Genomic DNA, 21233 nt, shown 5'->3' on the forward strand with positions numbered 1-21233 from the left:
TAGCTTAGCTATCCAGAAACTAGAAATGATAAAATATGGTGGTAAAATACATAATACAATTAGGCACAAGACTGGATATGGATATATGGTTTGTTAAAAATTAATTTCAAAAGGAGGTGATGTAGCAGCGTATGCTTCTACTTAATGATTAGTTAAAATAATAGACACTAATAGTGTTGTTACATTAATCATAAAATTCTCTAGTAGCAATTCCTGGTTGGCTACTGCATCTTTGTACGCCTTATAATCTTTATCAAAGTCCGGTCGCCTGTAAAAATATAATTATGTAAAACGACTAATCGCGTTAAAATGCTTTTAAAAAGTATAAAAATCTATTTATAATAGAACTCTGTGATAGTAGACTACAGCCTTACCTGTGATCTAAAGCGTCATAAGTCTTGGTCGAAATAGTTTTAAAGAATTTATTAAAATTGGCAGTGTATTCTTCAATCCCTTCTAAAGTGGTTTTATTGAGTACATAGTACGTGATGTACGTTTGAAATAGATCGATAATCTGCAAGAAAATAAAAATATATGATCTTTAAAACTATAGTAATGTTTCGAGCAAAACAAGTTTTAATTCTAATAATATGGTTAAATATTGCGCAGTTGTTTTTGTATGTTACCTTTATTAATCTTTTGCGGAATGTTTCAAACTTTCCAAATATGTACATCTCAGAGCAGTCAAATGGTCTCTCATCAGCCGCTTCCATCATTTCCTTTTGAGTTTCAGCATAACACTCACGATAGAAGTTGTATAAATTCAGACAGAGCTAGAACATTCGAAACTTTATATGATTAGAACAAAAATGTAGGTACCTAAATACCTCTAAATATATAATTATTATACCCGCTCACAACATGTTTAACTGGGATCGGGCGTTTTCAATGCTAGACTATTTACTTACTAAAAACAAACATTATCAGTTACTGTTTATCTAAAATGTTCCCTTTCATTAACCGCTTCATAAAGAATTTATTTTATGTCGCGGGATCTTTGGCGACTATAATCACTGCGCCACGGAGACAGTCTATCAGCCATCTCTTAAGTAGGTACCTACTAGAATGACAAAACTCACAATAGACTTCTTAATAAAATTAAGTTTGTCTTGATTCCAGATAGTCTTTTTCCCGTTGTTCGTTAAGTAATCCATACACGTATTGAGAATCTGATTGGTAACTTTGACCAGTAAAGTAGATATTTGCTTCGTCGTATTATAGTACCGGGATGTGGCAAATATCATACGAATGGTATAAAGTAATCCTGGTATGAATTGCTGCATAGTCTCAGGATCGCATCTGAAGACAAAAATCAATAAAAAGTGCTGCAACTGAATTAAATGAATTAAACCGTTATGACCAAAATATAGTAGAAAATGTATAACTGCATCCGTTCGGGACTTATGATGCCACAGACAGACAGACACGTCAAACTTATTACACCCCTCTTTTTGCGTCGGGGGCTAAAAACCAGGATATAAGTAGAATTGTACCTGTATAAAGGCTCACAATATTTTTCCAGAGCGTATAAATATTTAACATTATCAAAAGCTTCATTGTAGTAATCAGTCACCAAGTTATCCAATTGACGCCATTTCTGAAATGTATTAAGTAAAATAATTAAAGACTAAAACGGTCCCAGCCTTTTACCTTGATAGACTCACAATACTGACGAAAAGTATTGTACCAGATAATAATTAAACAAATTGTCTTTTAATATCCACAGGGATAATGGCAATCCGCGTATTTAGCATTGAATAATACCGCGTAATGGACTATTGGGTATTTACCATAATTTTTCCGTTACAATTGCTCTTAAAATAGCGATATTAACTATCAAGTTTTAACTTCCTCGTGTAAAATCAGATCAAATGCAGATACGCGGATATGCACTATCCCCGACGATAAGTCTTTTTCATATGCTAAATTAACTTTCTCCTTATAGTTTTTACACCCAGTTAAAATACTTGGTTACTGTTTACTTGCCTTTAAAAGCTTAGATTTGGCACGAATAAGCGTGTGAATGTACATCATAGTAGGGTCGCTCTTAATGTGTTCGATAATGGATGTAAACGTTGTGAGCTGACGTCTCCAGTGATCCAGTTCTGCTAGAGGACCTATGTTAGACGGCTCACGTCTTAGTTGCTGGCTTTGAACTAACACCTGAAAATCACATATGAATAGTTATGTTTAATATTTGAAAATTCCCTATAACTTCTAACTACGAAAAGACTAACAATATTATGATTCTTATACTTTTGTATCTGAAAAGACTAAAAATATTATACGGTACTATTTACGATCGAAATACAACAAGCAATTCCTTTTAAATTACTGAATCATCGGTCAAATTGTCCTGATATAAGCGAGTTTATAAGACGCGAATGTTACGCTTGCTACACACATTCTATTCGACACGCTCGATTCGGCAATTTTTATCGAACAACATAACCGACTTGAAGCATTTACTGCGCTTGTTCGGCTTGTGCCAGTCGGGTAGTTAATTCGGATCCGATAGTTAAAAATTTGGTTTGAACATTCAAGCGTGGCGATGCCGAGCAGCTTTTTGGAAATTCATCGACATCATATTCGGTTTTACCGAAACTAATTATGTGTGTAGCAAATTGTCTTACCATTGTTATTTGCCTGATCCATTGTTTAACAAAAGTGCATATTTCTTCTAACACATGGGTCTTTGTGATTGCCGCCTTCATCTTGTCGGGATCAGCTAGCTCTTCCTCGTATAATGTATAGTTTATCTTAAATCTTGTACAGCAGTCCAGATCGATTTTTGTTTCTAATGAAGAAGACCGTTAGAATCTTTGATATTGATTGTAATTTTGATATTAAAAACATGCATAGATAATATCACGCCTATTACACACAAATTGGAAGACAGAGGTGTAATAAACCTACAATTCGCCATCAGCAATGTTCATTATGGGGAGCGAGCATAATATTGCCATATACAGAGGCATGTTGCCCTCTAAGCAACCATTGAGAAAAGAACGATAATATTATAATATTAAAATCAATGATTTGTATATAACTTACTAGCAAGATAATCAACAAACAGCATGATCTTAGAAATGTAATACTTTATTGTATCTTGGCTTTTAGGATTAGGAGGGTTGATGTCCCCCCAAGCTCTGCATGCATTGAGCGCCGGAATGTAAACACTCTGCATTGTTCTAAATATACCAGATACTATATTCTCAGTATCTTGGTTTACGTCGAAAAGTACGAGGAAAAAGTCCTGAAAGTATTTATGAGTTATAGGGTCTCATGAACTGATAAATGTTTTCTAATGAATAGGTCTATAAGGAATAAACGTCATACGTTATGTGGTACTATAATTATAAATGAAACTAGCACGGGCCTTAAGAACATAAGTAATGGGTATAGAACTGTTAACTGAGGCTACGGGCGACAGTTCACTTATTGCTAAATTCTTTTGTACAAGCATGCTGTGACGTGTTCAGGTGTTTACAAAATAGCTTAAAGTGGATAATTGCAACTACAATTTGTTTTTTCGTTTAACCAAAGCACTATAATGCCTACAAACAACTATCGTCGTACCGGCTGCGTCCAAATTTATCTTACTTCATTTCTCGCTTAGTTAATTACAATAGTTGACGTACTAATAATTAACATAATGAAATCTTAATATTTGTCTCCTAAAATAATTTCCGTTTTTAAAACTTACGTCAGCAACATTTTTAGAGTCAACTGCTTTATTCTTAAGTCTGTACATAGCCACGCATCTTCCTTCTGTACCAATTGAGGAACAATCAGATACGTACGTCCTATCCATTTTACCCTTTTGGTTGGGAACAAACCGACCAGACTCTGCAACCAATGACAGGCTACATCATATTCCATCGATTAAAACGAAAACAGCAAACTCATTTAACCGGTACCTTCTAGGTAAACTCAGTACCATAATGTTTATAATAAATAAATTACCCATTTTCACAGGAGGAAGGCTTGCGTCACATAAGACAATACAATTTCGGCCACCTTCAGCTATAGCACTATCTAACAATTCGAGATTTATATCTGCGTCGTATACACCTTCCTGTAAAGGGTGTGACCATTTAAGTTTTAGCGACTTGTTTTATTACACTTTGTTGCAGCTAAACTCGTAATTTGCTTACCAACACATATTCGGGTGTTTTGTTCAATAAAACAGCTGCATTCTCTAGCAAGAACCTGTGTTGCGTTTTAATGCCACCCACGCGGTTCTGGCGAGCTTCTTTAGCTTTAGCCTACAAATAAAATGACTAGTTAGGAACTAATCAACTACAAAATGAAACAATGCAAACGTAATTAGGTATTAAGTTTATTTACTTGCTTGTCTTTATACGACTCCTGACCTAACGCCAAAGTACTCATAGATAGTCTACTCTTTTTCTGGATATCCTTAATCCGAGAGCTGACATCGAGGATAGCGTTCAGAGCCGTTCTATCAACATCGACGCGTTCTTCAGCGCCTATTTGCAAAGGCGTGCGACCCTTCTTAGCTGATCTCTTGGAAACATCGCTAATTCGGATTCCAGTAGCATGATATTCCTCCTCTTTCGGAGCCTCGGCACCTTCAGCTGCTTCAGGCGCCTCGCCTCCCTCTCCTTCCGGTGGTTGAGTTTCATCTCCTTCCGGTGCCGCTACATCGGGTGGCGCTTCTTCGCCACCCTCAGCCATTATTTTCGAGAGTTTTAAAACGAATTATAATAAAGTTACAAAATTTAAAACTCTCTCCTACTGACTTTCGTATCAACTGTCAGCAATGTTGTGTAGATTTATTTGAAAGCCAACTTTGTCATTTCTTAATTTAAAATTTAAAAATAAATCTAATGAAAAGGCCAGTTCAACAATAAAATTATGTAATGATACTCCATCGTGAATGTTACTACCATTTGCGTCATTATGCGGCAATTTTTTAATTTCTCTGCAGCTGGAGGCATACGGGAGGTTACCTTTAACAACATTCAAGTCGTAAACTTTGAATTATCTACGTCTAAGTATAATGAAACATAAACATAAGACACTGTTGTTTATTTATATTTTGCAAAGTATAATATGAAAAAGCACTATCTAAACGTTTTATTTATCTAGTTTAAACCGCAGAAGTAAGAATATTTAAACAATATTTTCAGGCCGCATTAGTTCGACTGCCTAGCAACCATATTAGAAAAAATATCTGTCATTCTTTCGGAACTCCTTTTCCTTTTTGGCGCGCTATATTGTAGACTGCGACTCGCGCTCCCTGGTGGGCAATCTAAGTAAATTGCACAGTGTTACCACTTATGGAATATCCCATTCTGTTTAGGTGAACAAATTTTCGGGTAGAGTAATATGGGGCTTTTCCGTTACCATTTACCAGGCACGTGACCAAGTTCTTGACTACTATTGAGAATATTCTAATAAAGACCAATATCGCTTTTGGACAACCCGAGAATAAATAAGACCAGCAGTCACATTTCCGACCGTGCCGCAATATTTATAGAATCTATTTTTTTTATAAAATTAAAAAACATCTACAAATGATGATGTATACATGAGCATAACAATATATCAGTGAAGTACTCATTCTCGACAAAAGTATGCTATTTTTTAGGGTAAATACTAGGGTACTACCACAGACTACTGGGGTAGCATTAATTTCCAATGCTGCCAACTGCAACCATAGGCAATAGAAAAGTAAAATCTAGTAATGTTGAAGTTGCAGTGTTCACGATGGCTCGACGAAGGCTCATGGAGTGTCCACTAATCAGTGATTAGTAACGATTGGGATTTGTCTGCATTGGTTGGCCCCAGATATTCGCCGTTGATAGTTTAACGAAGGTGAACCTGTAATTTTCATAGAATAACTGATAAAATACAACTGGGCAATCAGGTACATAAACAAAAGCGACAGATTTTACTGAAACGATTGCGTTTGGTGAATCACTGGTTGATTTAGTATAGATACAGCATAATTATGACCACAGTACCCATAATGTAATTGTCAAAGTCATATGTAAAATCATAACAATAACAATGGTTTTTGAGCGGGAAACAAAACATTTATCTCAAGAAAACGAAAAACAATAATAAAGAATTGATCAAAATGCGACGAAACTGGAGAGGTCGTTATAGGAACAATTGGAACCGCGGTCGTAATTCTAGAAGCAATAACTCTGACAATCAGAGTTTGAACAACAGTTCTACGTCTACTGCTCGAGTGTCGAGTGTTTCGGGGTCTTCTAGAGCCCCAGCTAATCAACTACCTATTGTTATTCCTCTTAATACTGGTGGGAATAACACTTGGAAATTGTACTTTCCTACTGAGGGTACGTACGTATTTACAAGACATCATCATGATTGGTCCTTTACAGCTTTTTTATTATATGCAGTCGCTATAGAACTCATGCCTATTCTACTTTTTGAAGTTCCTTTTTAAATAAATAAATACCATTGGACTTTGGACTCACACATAGTCATTTGATTCCAAACTAAGCAGAACTTATACCATGGTAACCAAAAAACTGATAAACAAACTTCTTGACTTCAAAATAAATAAGTACTTATATAGATACACTAACAACCAGGCGTAGAACAGATACTCATGCTCATCACACAAATATTTGTTCGGGTGAGATTTGAACCTACCACATGTAGCACTATGGTTATTGTGGTGAGGTGATAACATTTACCACTGCCAAATGTGCAGTTCTTAGAACAGTAAGAATGTAACATTGTTGTATGACACAATAGAGCACCTAAATACTTTTTTTCATATTTTATTTTAGAGCAACAATCAAAACCTGAATTAACAAATAATATAAAATGTGTCAAGACATTTATTGAGAAGAACAGAAATCTGTTTGACTTGGAGAAAATAGATCAAACTCGCAGTGTTCCATTGGATGTAGCTAATCTAATCAGTGATACTGAATTTATTGAAGGATGGCCATCATTTAACACAGAGTTGTTTGAGTATCCAGACAACACCTTGCGCCTCCTTGAGTATTGTTTACATGAGGTAACAAATAAAATGATAGTATCTACTCAGAATCTAGGTTTAGCATTCTTCAGTAAGAATTTTAAAGTGTACATTGTCAGAAATGTATCTACTGCTTTATCAGACATATTTAGTTCTGACAAATTCTGCTGTCAGCTTCATTATCTTTAGGTTGTCGCAAACTACACTATTTTTGAAAATTCAAAACACTTTACCAGGCAGAAAACATGTTCAGTTCTTTGCAAAAGCAGATACCTATATAGGAAACTCATCCATTTATTTGTGATGTATGCGTTTTCCATGTATTTACTTAGTATAATAATTTAGTTTAGTTATATGATTATCTTTTCACAGACATTTAAATTTGAATCTAAAATAAAAGTGAGAATATTAAACCATCAGCCTGTCATCCCTCTGGCTAATCTTAAAGTTAATTATTTTGGTAAGTAAAACAAATAACCATTAACTAATTAATTACAAACTATTTAGACAGAAGAGAATCTCTCAAACATTTTGAAATACATTTAACACATCATGAAACCACTTAGTTTCTCTGCTAATGTATGCTCAGCAATGTATTTCATTTATAATGTTTCAGGTAAACTGGTTACAATCAAAGGGACAGTGATTAGAGTGGGTAGTGTTGGACTTATCTGTACTTCTATGGCATTTGAGTGTTCCAGCTGCCATAATATACAAGCAGTTGTTCAGCCACAAGGAGTGTTCACAGGTAAATTAAGTTGATTTATTTTTACATTAAATCTAAACTTGGAAATCTAAAACTTTTCTAAATTCAGAGATTTTTGGTGATAAAACAGGACAATGACAGCTTTGACAAAATTCTACTACATAACATACACTATTAAAACACTACTTATTTATTCAAGAACATATGAACAGATAACAGCACAATCTTTAGGATTCAAGACATGTATTGCATCACCTTGACTGGGTAAAATTCCAATCTAAAATTCTGGACTCATAAAATGGCATCTTCTGTACAAAATATAATAGTTGCATATGATTATGTTCCAGCACCAGTATCCTGCACACATTGTCATGGTGGCTCTAAGTATGAACCATTGCAATCATCACCTTTCACCAACACGACAGACTGGCAAGTTGCTAAAATACAAGAAATTCAATCTCAGGTATGTATAGCTTTTGCATTGTTTATTAAAAAGAAATATTGTCAACAAAAGAATCCATTGAAGTTGTCACGAGAGAAACGTAGGTGTGATACCGACGCTTTAGTTTACTGATAAACCAGGGGTGATTTTAAATAAAAGTTAATGATATAATATCTGCATTCAAGATGTAATATTTTTATCTGAATATAATATTAAAGTTTTGTTATATTTCAGAGTTTATCTGGAACCATCCCAAGAAGTGTGGAGATAGAACTACAAGGTGATTTAGTTGGCACAGCCTGTCCTGGTGATGTGCTCTCTGTTACAGGAATTGTACAGGTATTATGATAATGAAGCTATATTATTCACAATCACCAAGTCCCTTTTATTTTTCAATCGAGTGCAATGACTAGACCTAGACCTAGATTTCTGGGTCTAGTAAAATTTTATCAGGGTTTTTTAATTAGCTGCACGCATGGCATTATAACTATAATATGTTATATTAGTTGCTGTAAATCGAAATCTCGAATCATCATTGTCTGATATTCGCTGTTACAGGTTCGCGGCGAAAGTAAAGGTGGTGAAGATGGAAAAAGAGCAGCACGACTATTACAACTTTACATAGAAGCAGTATCTATTCACAGTCACAGAAATTTAAGCAATCCGACATTATCTTTTACATTAAAAGATTACTATGCAATACAGGTAACAAATTACTAGGTAATTATTTACTTGATATTCAGTATCAAACAGCTCAAAAGACGAATGAGTATAGGCTGGCTACTGAAACAGCTCATATATTTTGAATAATAATTCATTTTAACTGTGTCTTATATTTCGACATGTATCGCATATACATGCTACATGACAGAGACATAGTATGTGACCATTAAAAATTCTAAATTCACAGAAGCAAAAGTAATAATAAAAGCAATATAAAATCGTTTTCAGGAAATCCACGCATCAGAAGATGTTTTTAGACTTCTAGTACATTCTCTATGTCCCACAATATTTGGACACGAGGCAGTAAAAGCAGGACTTATACTAGGTCTTATAGGCGGTACGGAGCATGACAATGGACCGAGGTCTAACCCACATGTATTAGTTGTAGGAGACCCTGGGCTTGGGAAGTCTCAGTTGTTGCAAGCTGCTGCTCATGCTGCTCCGAGAGGTAAAGAAGAGTCTTAAGAACACTTTTTAGTACTGCTTAAATTTAGTTAATTAACTTGAAAGTTATTAAGTATCGACTTTAGCATAAACTAACTACCTTGTATGCAGAGACTGGCTACTGCTTATCTCATATGCAAATATATGTTTGATACGTAAACCAACGAGCACCTACAGACTCACACGTTCATACGTACAAGTACCCGTATACGCATATAAGTCGAAGATATGCGTAATGCAAGCTAAAAAAATCTCTTGATATGAAAATGCTTTTAGTTGAATGCACTCGACATAAGACCCTATTTCCGTATTATCTTCCTCTACTTTTAAAGTAACTAAATAAGATAAGTATCGATAAATTGTCTGAGTATATTTTTTATAAGAAAAAAATATATTTTTTGACTTGCAAGAAAAACCATTTTACTTTTTACCAATATGAGCGTGTGCAACTAACTTCTATAACATTTCAGGTGTCTACGTTTGCGGTGCATCAGCATCAGCGGGAGGTCTAACCGTAGCGTTAGGTCGCGAAGCCGGCGGGGACTTTGCTCTCGAGGCCGGCGCGCTCGTCTTAGCTGATAAAGGCGTTTGTTGTATAGACGAACTCGATAAGGTGAGCTATTAATACTCTTATCATATTTATGCAGTACTCTAAACGCGTGAGTTTATAGTTCAGGGACTTAGGAGTGCGATAATATTACGCATATGGCCCTCAAAAGATAGATATTTATGAAACAATGTCCTCATTTAGCTAACTTCGGTATTTTGGGCAAAGGGAAGGTTTATATCTGACGGAACATACGTCGCGTATTATCGGTCGCGCAACGCCAGAACAGACAAATCTATTGAAAAACACTCGACCGATGATGAGTCGGTGCGGAGCCCATACAAATTAAGTTACGCCCGACGTATCTTCCGTCAGATATGAACGTTCTCTTATAGCCCATAGGAGAGTCTTTTCACTTATTATAATGGTTGGTATTATTTCCACGCTAAACAAATATTTGTATGACCTACAGACACTTGTTGCGAATCAGCATGTGCTAAAAAAGTTCTGTTGAAGATTAGAAACCCCAAAATAGTGGTTATCCTATGCGATTATATCTACAGATGACAGCTCACCACAGCAGTTTGTTAGAAGCGATGGAACAGAGACGAGTGAGCGTGGCCAAGGGCGGCGTTGTGTGCAGTCTGGCGGCTAGAGCTACCGTCCTCGCCGCCGCCAACCCGGCCGGTGGCAGTTATAATAGGTATCATCTATTGTATTTAACCCATTGACCGCCGCGGTCGGCTATACTCGACAAATGAGAAAGTGCTCACGACGCTTTCGTCGGCAAATGTCGACAAAAATATAGCGTCCCGGGCACGTTTTGACTGCAAGTGGCGAAGGGTTTATGGAGCTAACCTATTGATCAAGGAAACGCAGTTAAAGTCGGGTCAATGCCCTCTTTTACCTTATTAAAAATACGCGCAAATTATGGCTTTAGTCTATATTCTGTTTATTCTTGTCATTTCAAAAAGCTAATTAAGATATGCCTGTTCTATTTTGGGTTTAATTCAGTATGTAACATAATGTGCTTTTGTTACAGATCTAAAACAGTAGCAGAGAATCTGAAACTGAATTCGGCTCTTCTATCAAGATTTGACTTAGTTTTTATTCTTTTGGACCAACCAGACGAGGTAATGTTTCACAGCTTGCTAGTCTTAAGCTATCAACTCAACAGCTAAAATTAATAATTATGATATGTCCTGTATTTACTTAAAACAAAATAAAAATATATTTCAGAAAATGGATGCAATGTTATCAGAGCACGTACTAGCTCTACATAGTGGCACAAAAGGGAAATCTTCATCCAAACCTAGTCTTAATGCAAGTATTAATACCAGCCAGTGTGATAACGAAACTTCGTTGAGGTAATAAATATTACAGTTTATTCTTTGAACCAAGGACTATTTGGCGTTACTATCGAGGATTAATCAATTTTATGAACAACTCACTATAATTGCCTATTAACACATAACATGTCCTAGAAATGAAGACGAGGTTCTAATTATATTTTGCTTAGCAACTATGTAGGTACCTAATTTAATTTAATAAAATAATAAGATTAAAAGTAACGTATAAGGTATTTAGATTGAGTAATAAGTTTAAACAATAACCTACATTTCTACATCTCTAGCTACAAAGAACAAATTAAAAAAAAAACGAATTGTAGCCAACACTTAGGCGCTTAACACACTGCCCCGCACCACGCAGCGTAGCGCGTGAATGCGTGTTCGAACGTTGCTTGTAAGTATCTCCGTTTGTATGGAAAACACGCACAGTCTAACACACAGAAAATGCATCCACGCGCGTTCATGCGGATCACGCGCATACACGCGTGTTTCCATACAAACGGAGATACTTACAAGCAACGTTCGAACACGCATTCACGCGCTACGCTGCGTGGTGCGGGGCAGTGTGTTAATCGCCTTATTTCATAAAATTTAACAATGTTTTTACAGCCAACGATTACGACTAAAGCCAGGAGAAGTAATAGATCACCTACCATTAGTTCTATTACGCAAATACATAGCATATGCAAGAAGATACGTCCACCCAAAAATAAGCGTGGAAGCTGCGAATGCACTACAAAACTTTTATTTAGAATTACGACATAATCATCAAGGAGGATCACACGATGGAACTCCGATTACCACACGGCAACTTGAAGCTTGTATACGATTGACTCAAGTAAGATATAAATAAGTATTTATGATCACAGGGACCGCAGTTCGATTCCCGGCACGTAAGATTAGTGCCTCGTCAAGGGTGCCTCGCTCTAACTTTTGTAGTACAACAACCTAGTAAAGAGCCTACTGTGCATGATTTGCGGCTGGCGTAGGTATACAAAATTTAGAACATCGGTGACCCGCAGGCCTACGTAGCTGACTGGCCTGTTTGATGCAGCTACTTTTTTTGGAATTACACAGAACTCTCTGTTATAATCTAGATAAATCGTACATGCCAAGTCTCCCTACAAAGTTGCCAGATTGTTAATCTGTTCATAGATATTATATTCACTACTTAAATGACATTGTTGTTTTAAATTTGTATAGTTTAGGATATAAATTTCCTTTTTTTATTGCAGGCAAGAGCCAGAGTAGACTTAAGAGAAGAGGCAACAGTTCAAGACGCAAATGACGTAATCAGTTTAGTAAAGCACAGTCTCATAGACACATTCAGTGATGAATTTGGAAACATTCAGCTCTCACGGTCTATCAACGGGTCGGGTGTTAGTTCCAGAAACAAGGCATGTGGTTTCGTTGCTTTATTATAAATTAAAAAATACAATAAAAATATAATTATAAGGCATACTCTGAGATTTCGTAATTTTTACATTACATTTCGATACAAAAGTAAGAAACATATTTTTTTGTAAATAATTCAAAATTGTGATGAAAAATATTGTCTTATTTCAGTTAAAGAAGTTTCTAGACGCTTTAACTCGGCAATCGCACCAAATGGGAAAGGATGTATTTACTAGGCAAGAAATGATTCAGATACATAAGGCAGCAGGTGTGGCTGGAGACCCTAATGACTTGATTGAAGCAATGCATGTACATTCTTATTTATTATTGAAAGGTTCCAACACATATCAATTGATAGCAATATAAAAAATGTTATTACTTATTATTCTGCTTTTTATTTCAACCGCCTTTTTAAATGTGTATATAACATCGAGTATTTTGCAGTACAACAGTGTTAAGTATTTAATACCACTTCAGCCAGCCTTTATAAAGACTACTTCTTATGTACATCATTTCAAAACCTGTTTATTCGTAAAATAAATAAATAGTTACGGAATCATCACTCAATGGAGACATAAAACAAATACACATAAACATGAATCACAGTATGAGTACAGCAATTTTTCCTTAATAATATCCATTCATAAAAACACTAACCTAAGTTCTGTAGCTTGTGATGATGATAAAAATAATAGGAACATAGTTTTATCTAATCCTAGTGTTAGTGTGAGTTCAAATTTCCCCTAATGGACATCCAATATGGACTGAATTATTATAGAATTAAGGCAACTTTGTACTAAACTATATGACATACCTCTAAGGAAGCCCATCAATGGCAGAAAATAGGACAAAAAGAAAAATACCTTGTATAGATTACACAACTGTAGGAATTGAAGTCTCAGTCTGTACTTTCAATTTAAAATAGCAGTATCTAAGCAGTCTTATTATACATTTTCACATCTGTTCTAGATGGAAAATCTTGTAGGGCAATGGCGACATGGCAACTGCAGTACAGTGATATGTACACAATAGCGAAATTTACTAAAGATGGCCACTTCATCAGACCAAAATACATATCTCCTATATCACTATCGGCAAATAAGTAAAAATTCGACACTGCAGATAAACCTAACATTGGAACACATAACATGGCAATGAAGCGAGATTCTATAGCATCAGTTCTTAACACTTTTTGCCTAAACCATAAATATTTCTCAGATTTTCCAATGTTTTTGCCAAAATATTCCAATACAATGCCCAAGTAATTTAAGACTGACCATACCAGTATACTCCAAGTGGTCCCGTGCCATACAAAGATGAATATGAATGTGACTAGTGATGATAATAATTTGCAAGTCATGTATGATGAAGTCAGATAACACTTTAGTATATCAGAAATTGGTTTGTATATGTACCTGAAAAAAGAAACACATTGTAAGAAAGAGGCAATTAATATAGAAACTAACTTATTATTTATTTTATTTACTCTCTTTTTTACTACTATATAGGTATGAGGTTTTCTAGTAAAAAATAATGTAATATAGTATTACTTACATCAGATCTAGCACATTGAGCGCAAGATAGAAAAAAAGAACTATGAAAAGCTAAATACATATATCTAAATTGCTGTTACTTACTTGAACAAAAATCTATAAAGACCAACATCAAAATATCTCCACATTTGTGAATATAAATGAATTCTGGCAATACATCTTGGTGTTGGCGGAGCATCAATATTATCCAGCCTTGCAAAAGCTGTAGTAGTTCCATATGATATCACATATTTAACATGAAATTGCAAACCCATCCACAATCCACCTCCACAAAGTGCTACACTTGGCAACAATTTGACTGCCTGAAAACAAAAAAGATTAAAGACAATATCATGTATTTAATTTACTTATTTAATACAAATGTTTATGATTACAAGATTCATACCTCAATGTTACTCTGCATCGCAAGAAAATATATGTAATGAAATGCAATCTCAAGTATTACTGAATACATAGCATACAGAATCATATCCCACATAAATCTTTTTAATCTCAGCGACAGGCTCTCATTCTTGACATGGAAACTCTTATCATATTCTTCATATAAAATAATTGGTCCAACAAGTAATACTGGCAGGTATAAGACATAACTAAACATGTTCACAGTATGTTCAGCCACAGATAATCTCACATTATTCTCATCTTGAGAACTGTTTAATTTCTCTTTACTCTCAACATAGTCAATACAAAAACTTATGCATCTTAAATTAACCCAAGCAACTGCAAATAACAACAGAAATACCTCCTCGTCTGTAATATATTCACTGTCTAAGAAATGCCAAAAGTAATATTTGTACTTCAGTGAGTTATAACCAGTTAGGAAGAGAATACTGGTCAGCCATACACTGATGCTTTTACCTCCTGCAAATATAACTACCCAAAAAACAATGGGCTGAGTAATAATTAATGCTAGCTGTCTAACACCCAGGTAATTCACTATGAAAATTACACTTGATATTAAATACCAATATTTTAAAACAGAAATATTTGTCCTTCGTATAATCTCAGACACACAAAACTGTAGTAACAGGTAAAACCAAGAAGTTCGTAAAAAATATTTCAATGTATTCCACTCAGGATCAGAGTCATCTTTCAGTCTTGATAAAATTCGCCATCCAGGATTTAAATCTCTTAATGTGTGATGTATGTTTGTAGAGTTTTCTAATATATCTGCAATATTGTTAACAGGTACACTTATTAAACTAGTAACACATTTATATTTCAAATATTTATTTGTCCCATAACATATGGAAAATTACCGGTTTGAGCATGAAATAACTTTACTAACGAAACGACACAGGCCAGAAACCAACCACTAAAATGAACAACATTCTCGGCATAGCTTAATTTTCGATTCATCACTAAAATTTAGTTTAATTTTCATTAATAGAACTAAAATAAAAGCAAACTTGAATCACAACAACAATCCGCAATTTACACCTTTCAAATTTGACGGTAAAAGAATGAACAGAACGAACATCAGAATGAGTTAGGGTTGTACACTATGTGATTATACGAATTGAATCAGTGATATTGTTGATTAAAATATGTATGTTTTAAGCAAGACTAATCATGCGTTTAATTGTAAGATAATTATAATTAACCAAATACCAAATAATGAACGATTTCTCAAAAAGTATCGTCTCACAAACATGTGATGACAGATCAATAGTTAGGTAGGTACATTTTAAGTTTGAGTAGGTATATTGAGTATGATTGACGGGGTACGGACTAGGGTAACATTCAACAAGAAATCTAGAAAATTGATGGATTTTTTTGAGAACGGGAACTTTGGGAACTATAAGTCGTAGAAAGTTTATGAGAATATTTCAACGAATAAACATTGTATGGCATTTAAAATTGTTATTAAAGGAAAAAAGGCATTAACTTACAGTTGAGGTGTCTTTTTTACCTACTCAAGCAGACAAGTAGTTACACCTACCTTAATTTAGCCACATTATTTAATCATGTTTTTTGCCAGCATTTGTATTATTAGCCAATTCATTTTAATTTACCTACTATCGGGGTGTAGGTAAATACCGTTACTTGAACGTAAATACAAAGACGAGATGTGAACCGAATGATATCAGCTGGCCTTTTCCTATATATTGCTTTAGAAAAATGTATCTTAGCTCAGAAGTTATAAAAATGGATGTGGCTTGCACAGCTACGGGGCAGAGCGGCGCCTGCTAGCTCATTCGTTCTCAATGTCTGGAGATTGACACAGATGGACTCATTCTTATTTTATTAAAAGTTTAGGTAGGTACTGAGGTCATTTACTGTTAATGTGTGATCAATGCACACGGTTCAATCAACACGGAAAACTGTACCGAGACAATTTTAAACAGTACTTATTTATAATATGATTGACATTGTGTACGTGTAAGTTTACTAATTAAATATATAAAAATGAATAAGTGTGCAGTGGTTTTTTGTGGGATATTGTTAATTTTAAAATACAACACAGGTAAATAAATTTTAATAATTTTATAGTTGTAGAATCCGCGTATAATTACCTACCTATAAGTAATTATGATTTTATGAATCACTTTTGTTTAGTTACTTCGAATGAAGTTGTAACTGCCTAAGTACCTATTGTAGATATAGGTATTATATTTTTTAAATTATTAGGTACCACAATAATATTATTTTTGTTATTCACACTTTCCGCGTTCGTGAAAGTTGGTGACTAGACTGTTTACTTTTGTGACGTAAGGTCTGAAGGCATGTTTTCGCACCGCGCGAATTTGAAGCGTAGAGCTTATATCTTCTAGGATAAAATATTTTTGAGCCTCAATAGCTTTTTTATTTACTATAATCTCGGCTTTCGATCACAATAATCGTCGGTTTGTGTCTTAATAAGTATAACATGTTTAACAACAAATTCGAATTCGCTAAGGCCAATGCCATCTATTTGGTCAAGGCTTTATTTAAGGTCACTAAGACTACACCCGCAGCAAATAAGTAACAATGATAACCATAACAATACATTATTAATCTGTATTAATTAAACAATACAGATATCGCTTTGCCTAAGATACAAAACGAATTGGTTTAATTTTTTGCATTTTCGAGACTCCATTATTGAATTTTCTGCTTTCAGCTTTAGAATATAATCGGCAACGGCTGAGTGCCAATACCGACTTTTTACTACACGAAGGAGGACAAACAAATGTTCCAAAAAGGGATAACGTAGCTACAAATGCTTTTGGTAGTAATGGTCAAAGCTTTAATAACAATCAGAATGGGGATTATGCCGCCCAATTTCCAGCACTAGGCCCCGTAGTCACGCCAAAATCAACGACAACAACAGGTGTCTGGAACAATCATGGGCAACAACAGTCTAACGGGAAGAGAGATTACGTTGCACCTCAATTCCCAACACTAAAACCTGTTCAGAATAACTCGCCGGTTACGTCAAAACCTACTGCAACGACTGTTGTCAATAACAATAATGCTGGAGCTCAACATAATGCTCAACAATCTGGTGGAAGAAGAGATTACGTAGCACCTCAATATCCAGCACTAAAACCAGTGCATAATAACGTTCCAGCTACACCAAAACCAACAACAACTGTTACCAACGCTTGGCATCATCAAAATCCTCAGTCGTCTAACGGAAAACGAGATTACGTTGCGCCACAATTTCCAACTCTCAAACCAGTGCACAATAACCAACCGGCGCCAAATAACCAACCTTCTCAAAATAATCAAGCAACTGGAGGTAAAGTTAAGGATCTCGTAAATTTCTACGATAGTAAAAATCCCAATCAAGGGCCTCCAAGTTACAGTACAATTTTACAGGGCCCAAATAAAAATGGACCGAGCTCTACAACAAGAGTCACTCAAGCAACGCCCTCCCCGCCTGCTACACCTACAAAGCCGATGAGCTTCAGTTCGATTGTGGCTGGACAAAAACCGAATGCCGGAGCTCAAATGCCCACGACAGCAAAACCAGGAACAAACGCTCCTAATTCGCCAGGATCACGACCAGGAACACCGGTTTTGCCCAGCACTATCGTCAACAATAATCGTGGCACAAATTCAAATGGGAACACTGTAACTGACGCGGAACTGCAGACACTTAGCGAAGAATTACTGAGAAAAGATACCAATAATGCTGCGCGGTACATAACTATTAACTACCAAGAAAAAACAACTTCACAATCAAGTCAAGATAAGGCCCCGCTACCGTAAGTAGCCGACAATTGAAAAATTGTTTCCATTAGTCCAGTAGTTTCAACAATGTAGTTTATGTCCCATCGAATTAGAGTTTCAAGGGCGTGAGAATAAAATTATTAGGTCGTTTTCATGTTATTTTGTTCTTACTGAAAAATGTAATTGTCATATTGTATTACTATTACGACGATCAGTTTGGGCCCAGCAATACATCTATAGGCGATAATAATATGTGTATTTTTTGCCTTACGTTAATCAGTTTGTCTTTGTTAGTTAACAAAATCTTGTTAGTAGTTCGAAATAGAAGACCAGTAATTCACTCAGTTTACTGATAACAATGCCAGGTCATGACACGATAATAACGTTGATACAATCTTGCAATACATACTCAATTAAATAATATTGTTTAAAAAAAAAGACGACCATTTTTATAAAAGAAATACTTGTTCTAATTTCTGTGAAATGTGAAATACCTGGCTACTAACTAGTTATGAGTTAACGACAAAAAAGGATGAATATAACCTTAATGCGACTAAACTGCTGTGCTAATATTGACGCATATTTTTAATAGTCATTTGCAAGGAAAACGAAGACAATGCGTTCATCACTTATAACCACAAGCCTGTGACAATACTAAAATCTATTACCTACGTACGATGTTTTCTTAAATTTACTGAGATCATCATATTAATATGGCTAGTATAGGTAGGTAAAGAAGATAAGCGCACTTATAGTAAACATACATAGATTTGATCTAATAATAATTTAACAGAGGATGTAATACATCATAATTCTTACGTAACTTACGACATACGTGTTGATGTTTTCTCCAAAATTAATGAATCATTGACTTACAGATTGCTCACCGTGTCACCTGAAGCATGGAATATTCCGACCATTCAGAAGTTTGTTCCATTACTAGACAACTACGAGAGAGATGTTACTGTTAACGAACATGTCACGCCACAGGTACCGACTTTCTTTTAATTTGCTGACAATGTGAGACCCACAGACTATTATTGATATGGCGCAAAGGTCAAGACTGCCTCGACATGCTGAGGCGTTCTAATTCATCCCTAAGGACGTCTAGAAAGTCTTTGGTAAGGTATACGACATACGTTACACAGGGTCACCGCGGTATATTTTGCTTGTACCACTGCTCCTGAATGTTCGGCGGTGTTCTTATAATCACCTTTCGACATTCTCCAGGACTCTTCGACAATTACCTACTACGTAGACGTTAAAGGAAGTGCCAATAGTCTGCACAGAAGCTTATTATTATTCAATTGTCAATGTTAATCAAACACGACGATTCATAGCTAAATTGATTATTTACAGGAGCGGATCGAAGAAAATGCATTTATGGATGCAATTATGTCCACGACGGTTATGAGGCATTTAATGACTTTCCTAAAGAACAAAGGCTACGTAACTCCTGACCCGAAACAACAGAGAGACTTTGTAAAGCAGATGTGGTTTAATTTGTATTCAAGAGGCAAAGGAAAGATCGGTAGTTCTGGATTTGAGCACACTTTTGTTTCTGAGCTTAAGAATGGAGGAGTTTCAGGTAACTAAGCATATTGTATATTTTTAGTTAAAATCTAATGAGATATTATTATAAAAAGGCATAATAGTCAGAGATTTAGGAAAACTTTTTTATTAACAAAATTTGCTAAAGTTTAGTATCTTTAAAAAAATTAACCCATTGACTTTTCTTTCCAGGCTTACATAACTGGGTGTATTTCTCTCGAGAAGAGGCGGCAAACCGAGCTAATTACTTGGGATGGATGAAACACGTTGAACTGGGTGATGTAAGTATCAATTACTCGTGCAATCGTAGCTTAACATGTACAAAAATCTCCCGAATGAGCGTCGATTGCACGAAGAGTATAGGGGAGTCCCCTAAAATAATAAAACTAGAATGTTGCAAGACGTAATAATTACCGCAATCATTGCATTTCTTTTGTTCTGTTTCAGGGATAAAGAATTTAGGCTCTAAATAAAGTTAATACATTGTGTCAATATAATTTCTGTTTTACAGAAAGGGGCTGTGCTGAAATATCACTTCTCGCAACAAGGAGTCGACAAGCCAGTGAATACCATGTTTCTTGGTACCTCGCCGGAACTCGAGATGGCGCTGTACACGCTCTGCTATGTCACGCGTGTTGATAACGACTGCAAACTAAAACTTTCCAACAACGACGTCAACATCGTAACTTATAATTACCGTTACCGAAGCAAGAATCTTGTTGGAAGTGCTTTCCCTCAAATTTGAAAGCCAGAAGAAATTAAAACAAATTTTCTTCTATTTTTGCGATAATTTAAGTATTTTATAATGTTGATTATTTACTAATAATACTCATTGAATGAGAATGATTTTGTATGTAAATTCCATTATTGTAAAATAATTAAATAATACATCCGTGTTATAATTTTACTTACTTACATGGATGACCCACAAACGCAAACAATACAGATCCATATTTAACTAATAATTAAATTGTCATCCGACTGCTGTAATACCTTTCATTATGTTATTGGATTAAATATTATTATATTAAATGTTTGATATTGACTTCGTGGCTTTCTTTTGGGAGTCCCTTAACAACCATTCAGTAATTATTATTTATTGTCTAAACAAATTATAATCAGCTCTTTAAGTAAGTGTGTCCGCAGATACTAAAATGATAATTTAAACGTTAGAAAATTAATATGGTGTAGCTCGTCAACAAATGCTGTAGTAGTGCTCTCCGGCCCTATTCTAATCTTATTTCTATTAATACTAATTTTTATTATTTACTAAGAGCAAAAAAATGTTTGACCTCATTTGACCTTATCTTAAAATTTACGCCAAAAATTGGTTTATTCGGGATGATGGAACGTCGTGTGAACACGGCTGACTTTGACATT

The 21233-nt window shown here is 35.1% G+C and overlaps 4 protein-coding genes across 4 annotated transcripts in view; 2 read left to right on the forward strand and 2 right to left on the reverse strand.

The window, feature by feature from the left end:
• The window catches only part of kl-3 (dynein heavy chain 8, axonemal kl-3), a 36959-nt gene extending 31793 nt beyond the window's left edge, over positions 1–5166 (reverse strand). The window contains exons 1-12 of the mRNA XM_076117441.1: positions 4351–5166; positions 4158–4268; positions 3967–4078; positions 3707–3849; positions 3055–3256; positions 2634–2797; positions 1987–2163; positions 1494–1597; positions 1080–1299; positions 627–773; positions 375–514; positions 184–268 (exon numbers count right to left, since the gene is read on the reverse strand). Of these exons, the coding sequence (XP_075973556.1) occupies positions 184–268; positions 375–514; positions 627–773; positions 1080–1299; positions 1494–1597; positions 1987–2163; positions 2634–2797; positions 3055–3256; positions 3707–3849; positions 3967–4078; positions 4158–4268; positions 4351–4701 (1956 nt within the window). The 5' untranslated portion in view covers positions 4702–5166. The remainder of the gene's footprint in view (positions 1–183; positions 269–374; positions 515–626; positions 774–1079; positions 1300–1493; positions 1598–1986; positions 2164–2633; positions 2798–3054; positions 3257–3706; positions 3850–3966; positions 4079–4157; positions 4269–4350) is intronic.
• Positions 5167–5738: 572 nt separating this feature from the next.
• On the forward strand, positions 5739–12976 carry rec (minichromosome maintenance 8 factor recombination-defective). The gene is made up of 15 exons (XM_076117452.1): positions 5739–6332; positions 6792–7024; positions 7358–7445; positions 7602–7733; positions 8039–8154; positions 8368–8472; positions 8692–8838; positions 9085–9304; positions 9771–9913; positions 10411–10550; positions 10890–10980; positions 11087–11214; positions 11806–12034; positions 12432–12593; positions 12763–12976. The coding sequence occupies exons 1-15, from the start codon at positions 6110–6112 to the stop codon at positions 12955–12957; spliced, it is 2352 nt and encodes a 783-aa protein (XP_075973567.1). The 5' UTR covers positions 5739–6109; the 3' UTR covers positions 12958–12976.
• Positions 12597–16020, reverse strand: rasp (protein-cysteine N-palmitoyltransferase Rasp). Its single transcript, XM_076117470.1, has 4 exons — positions 15404–16020; positions 14530–15314; positions 14229–14446; positions 12597–14006 (listed from the first exon to the last, which is right to left on the reverse strand). The coding sequence occupies exons 1-4, from the start codon at positions 15501–15503 to the stop codon at positions 13523–13525; spliced, it is 1587 nt and encodes a 528-aa protein (XP_075973585.1). The 5' UTR covers positions 15504–16020; the 3' UTR covers positions 12597–13522.
• Positions 16021–16361: 341 nt separating this feature from the next.
• LOC142974889 (uncharacterized) lies at positions 16362–20898 on the forward strand. Its single transcript, XM_076117462.1, has 6 exons — positions 16362–16611; positions 17248–18337; positions 19181–19292; positions 19662–19890; positions 20046–20134; positions 20365–20898. Exons 1-6 carry the CDS (start codon positions 16554–16556, stop codon positions 20596–20598), a joined length of 1812 nt encoding a protein of 603 aa, XP_075973577.1. The 5' UTR covers positions 16362–16553; the 3' UTR covers positions 20599–20898.
• Positions 20899–21233: the final 335 nt, after the last annotated feature.

Source organism: Anticarsia gemmatalis, chromosome 1 (genome assembly GCF_050436995.1).
Source record: "Anticarsia gemmatalis isolate Benzon Research Colony breed Stoneville strain chromosome 1, ilAntGemm2 primary, whole genome shotgun sequence".
In the NCBI taxonomy this organism is placed as follows: domain Eukaryota; kingdom Metazoa; phylum Arthropoda; class Insecta; order Lepidoptera; family Erebidae; genus Anticarsia; species Anticarsia gemmatalis.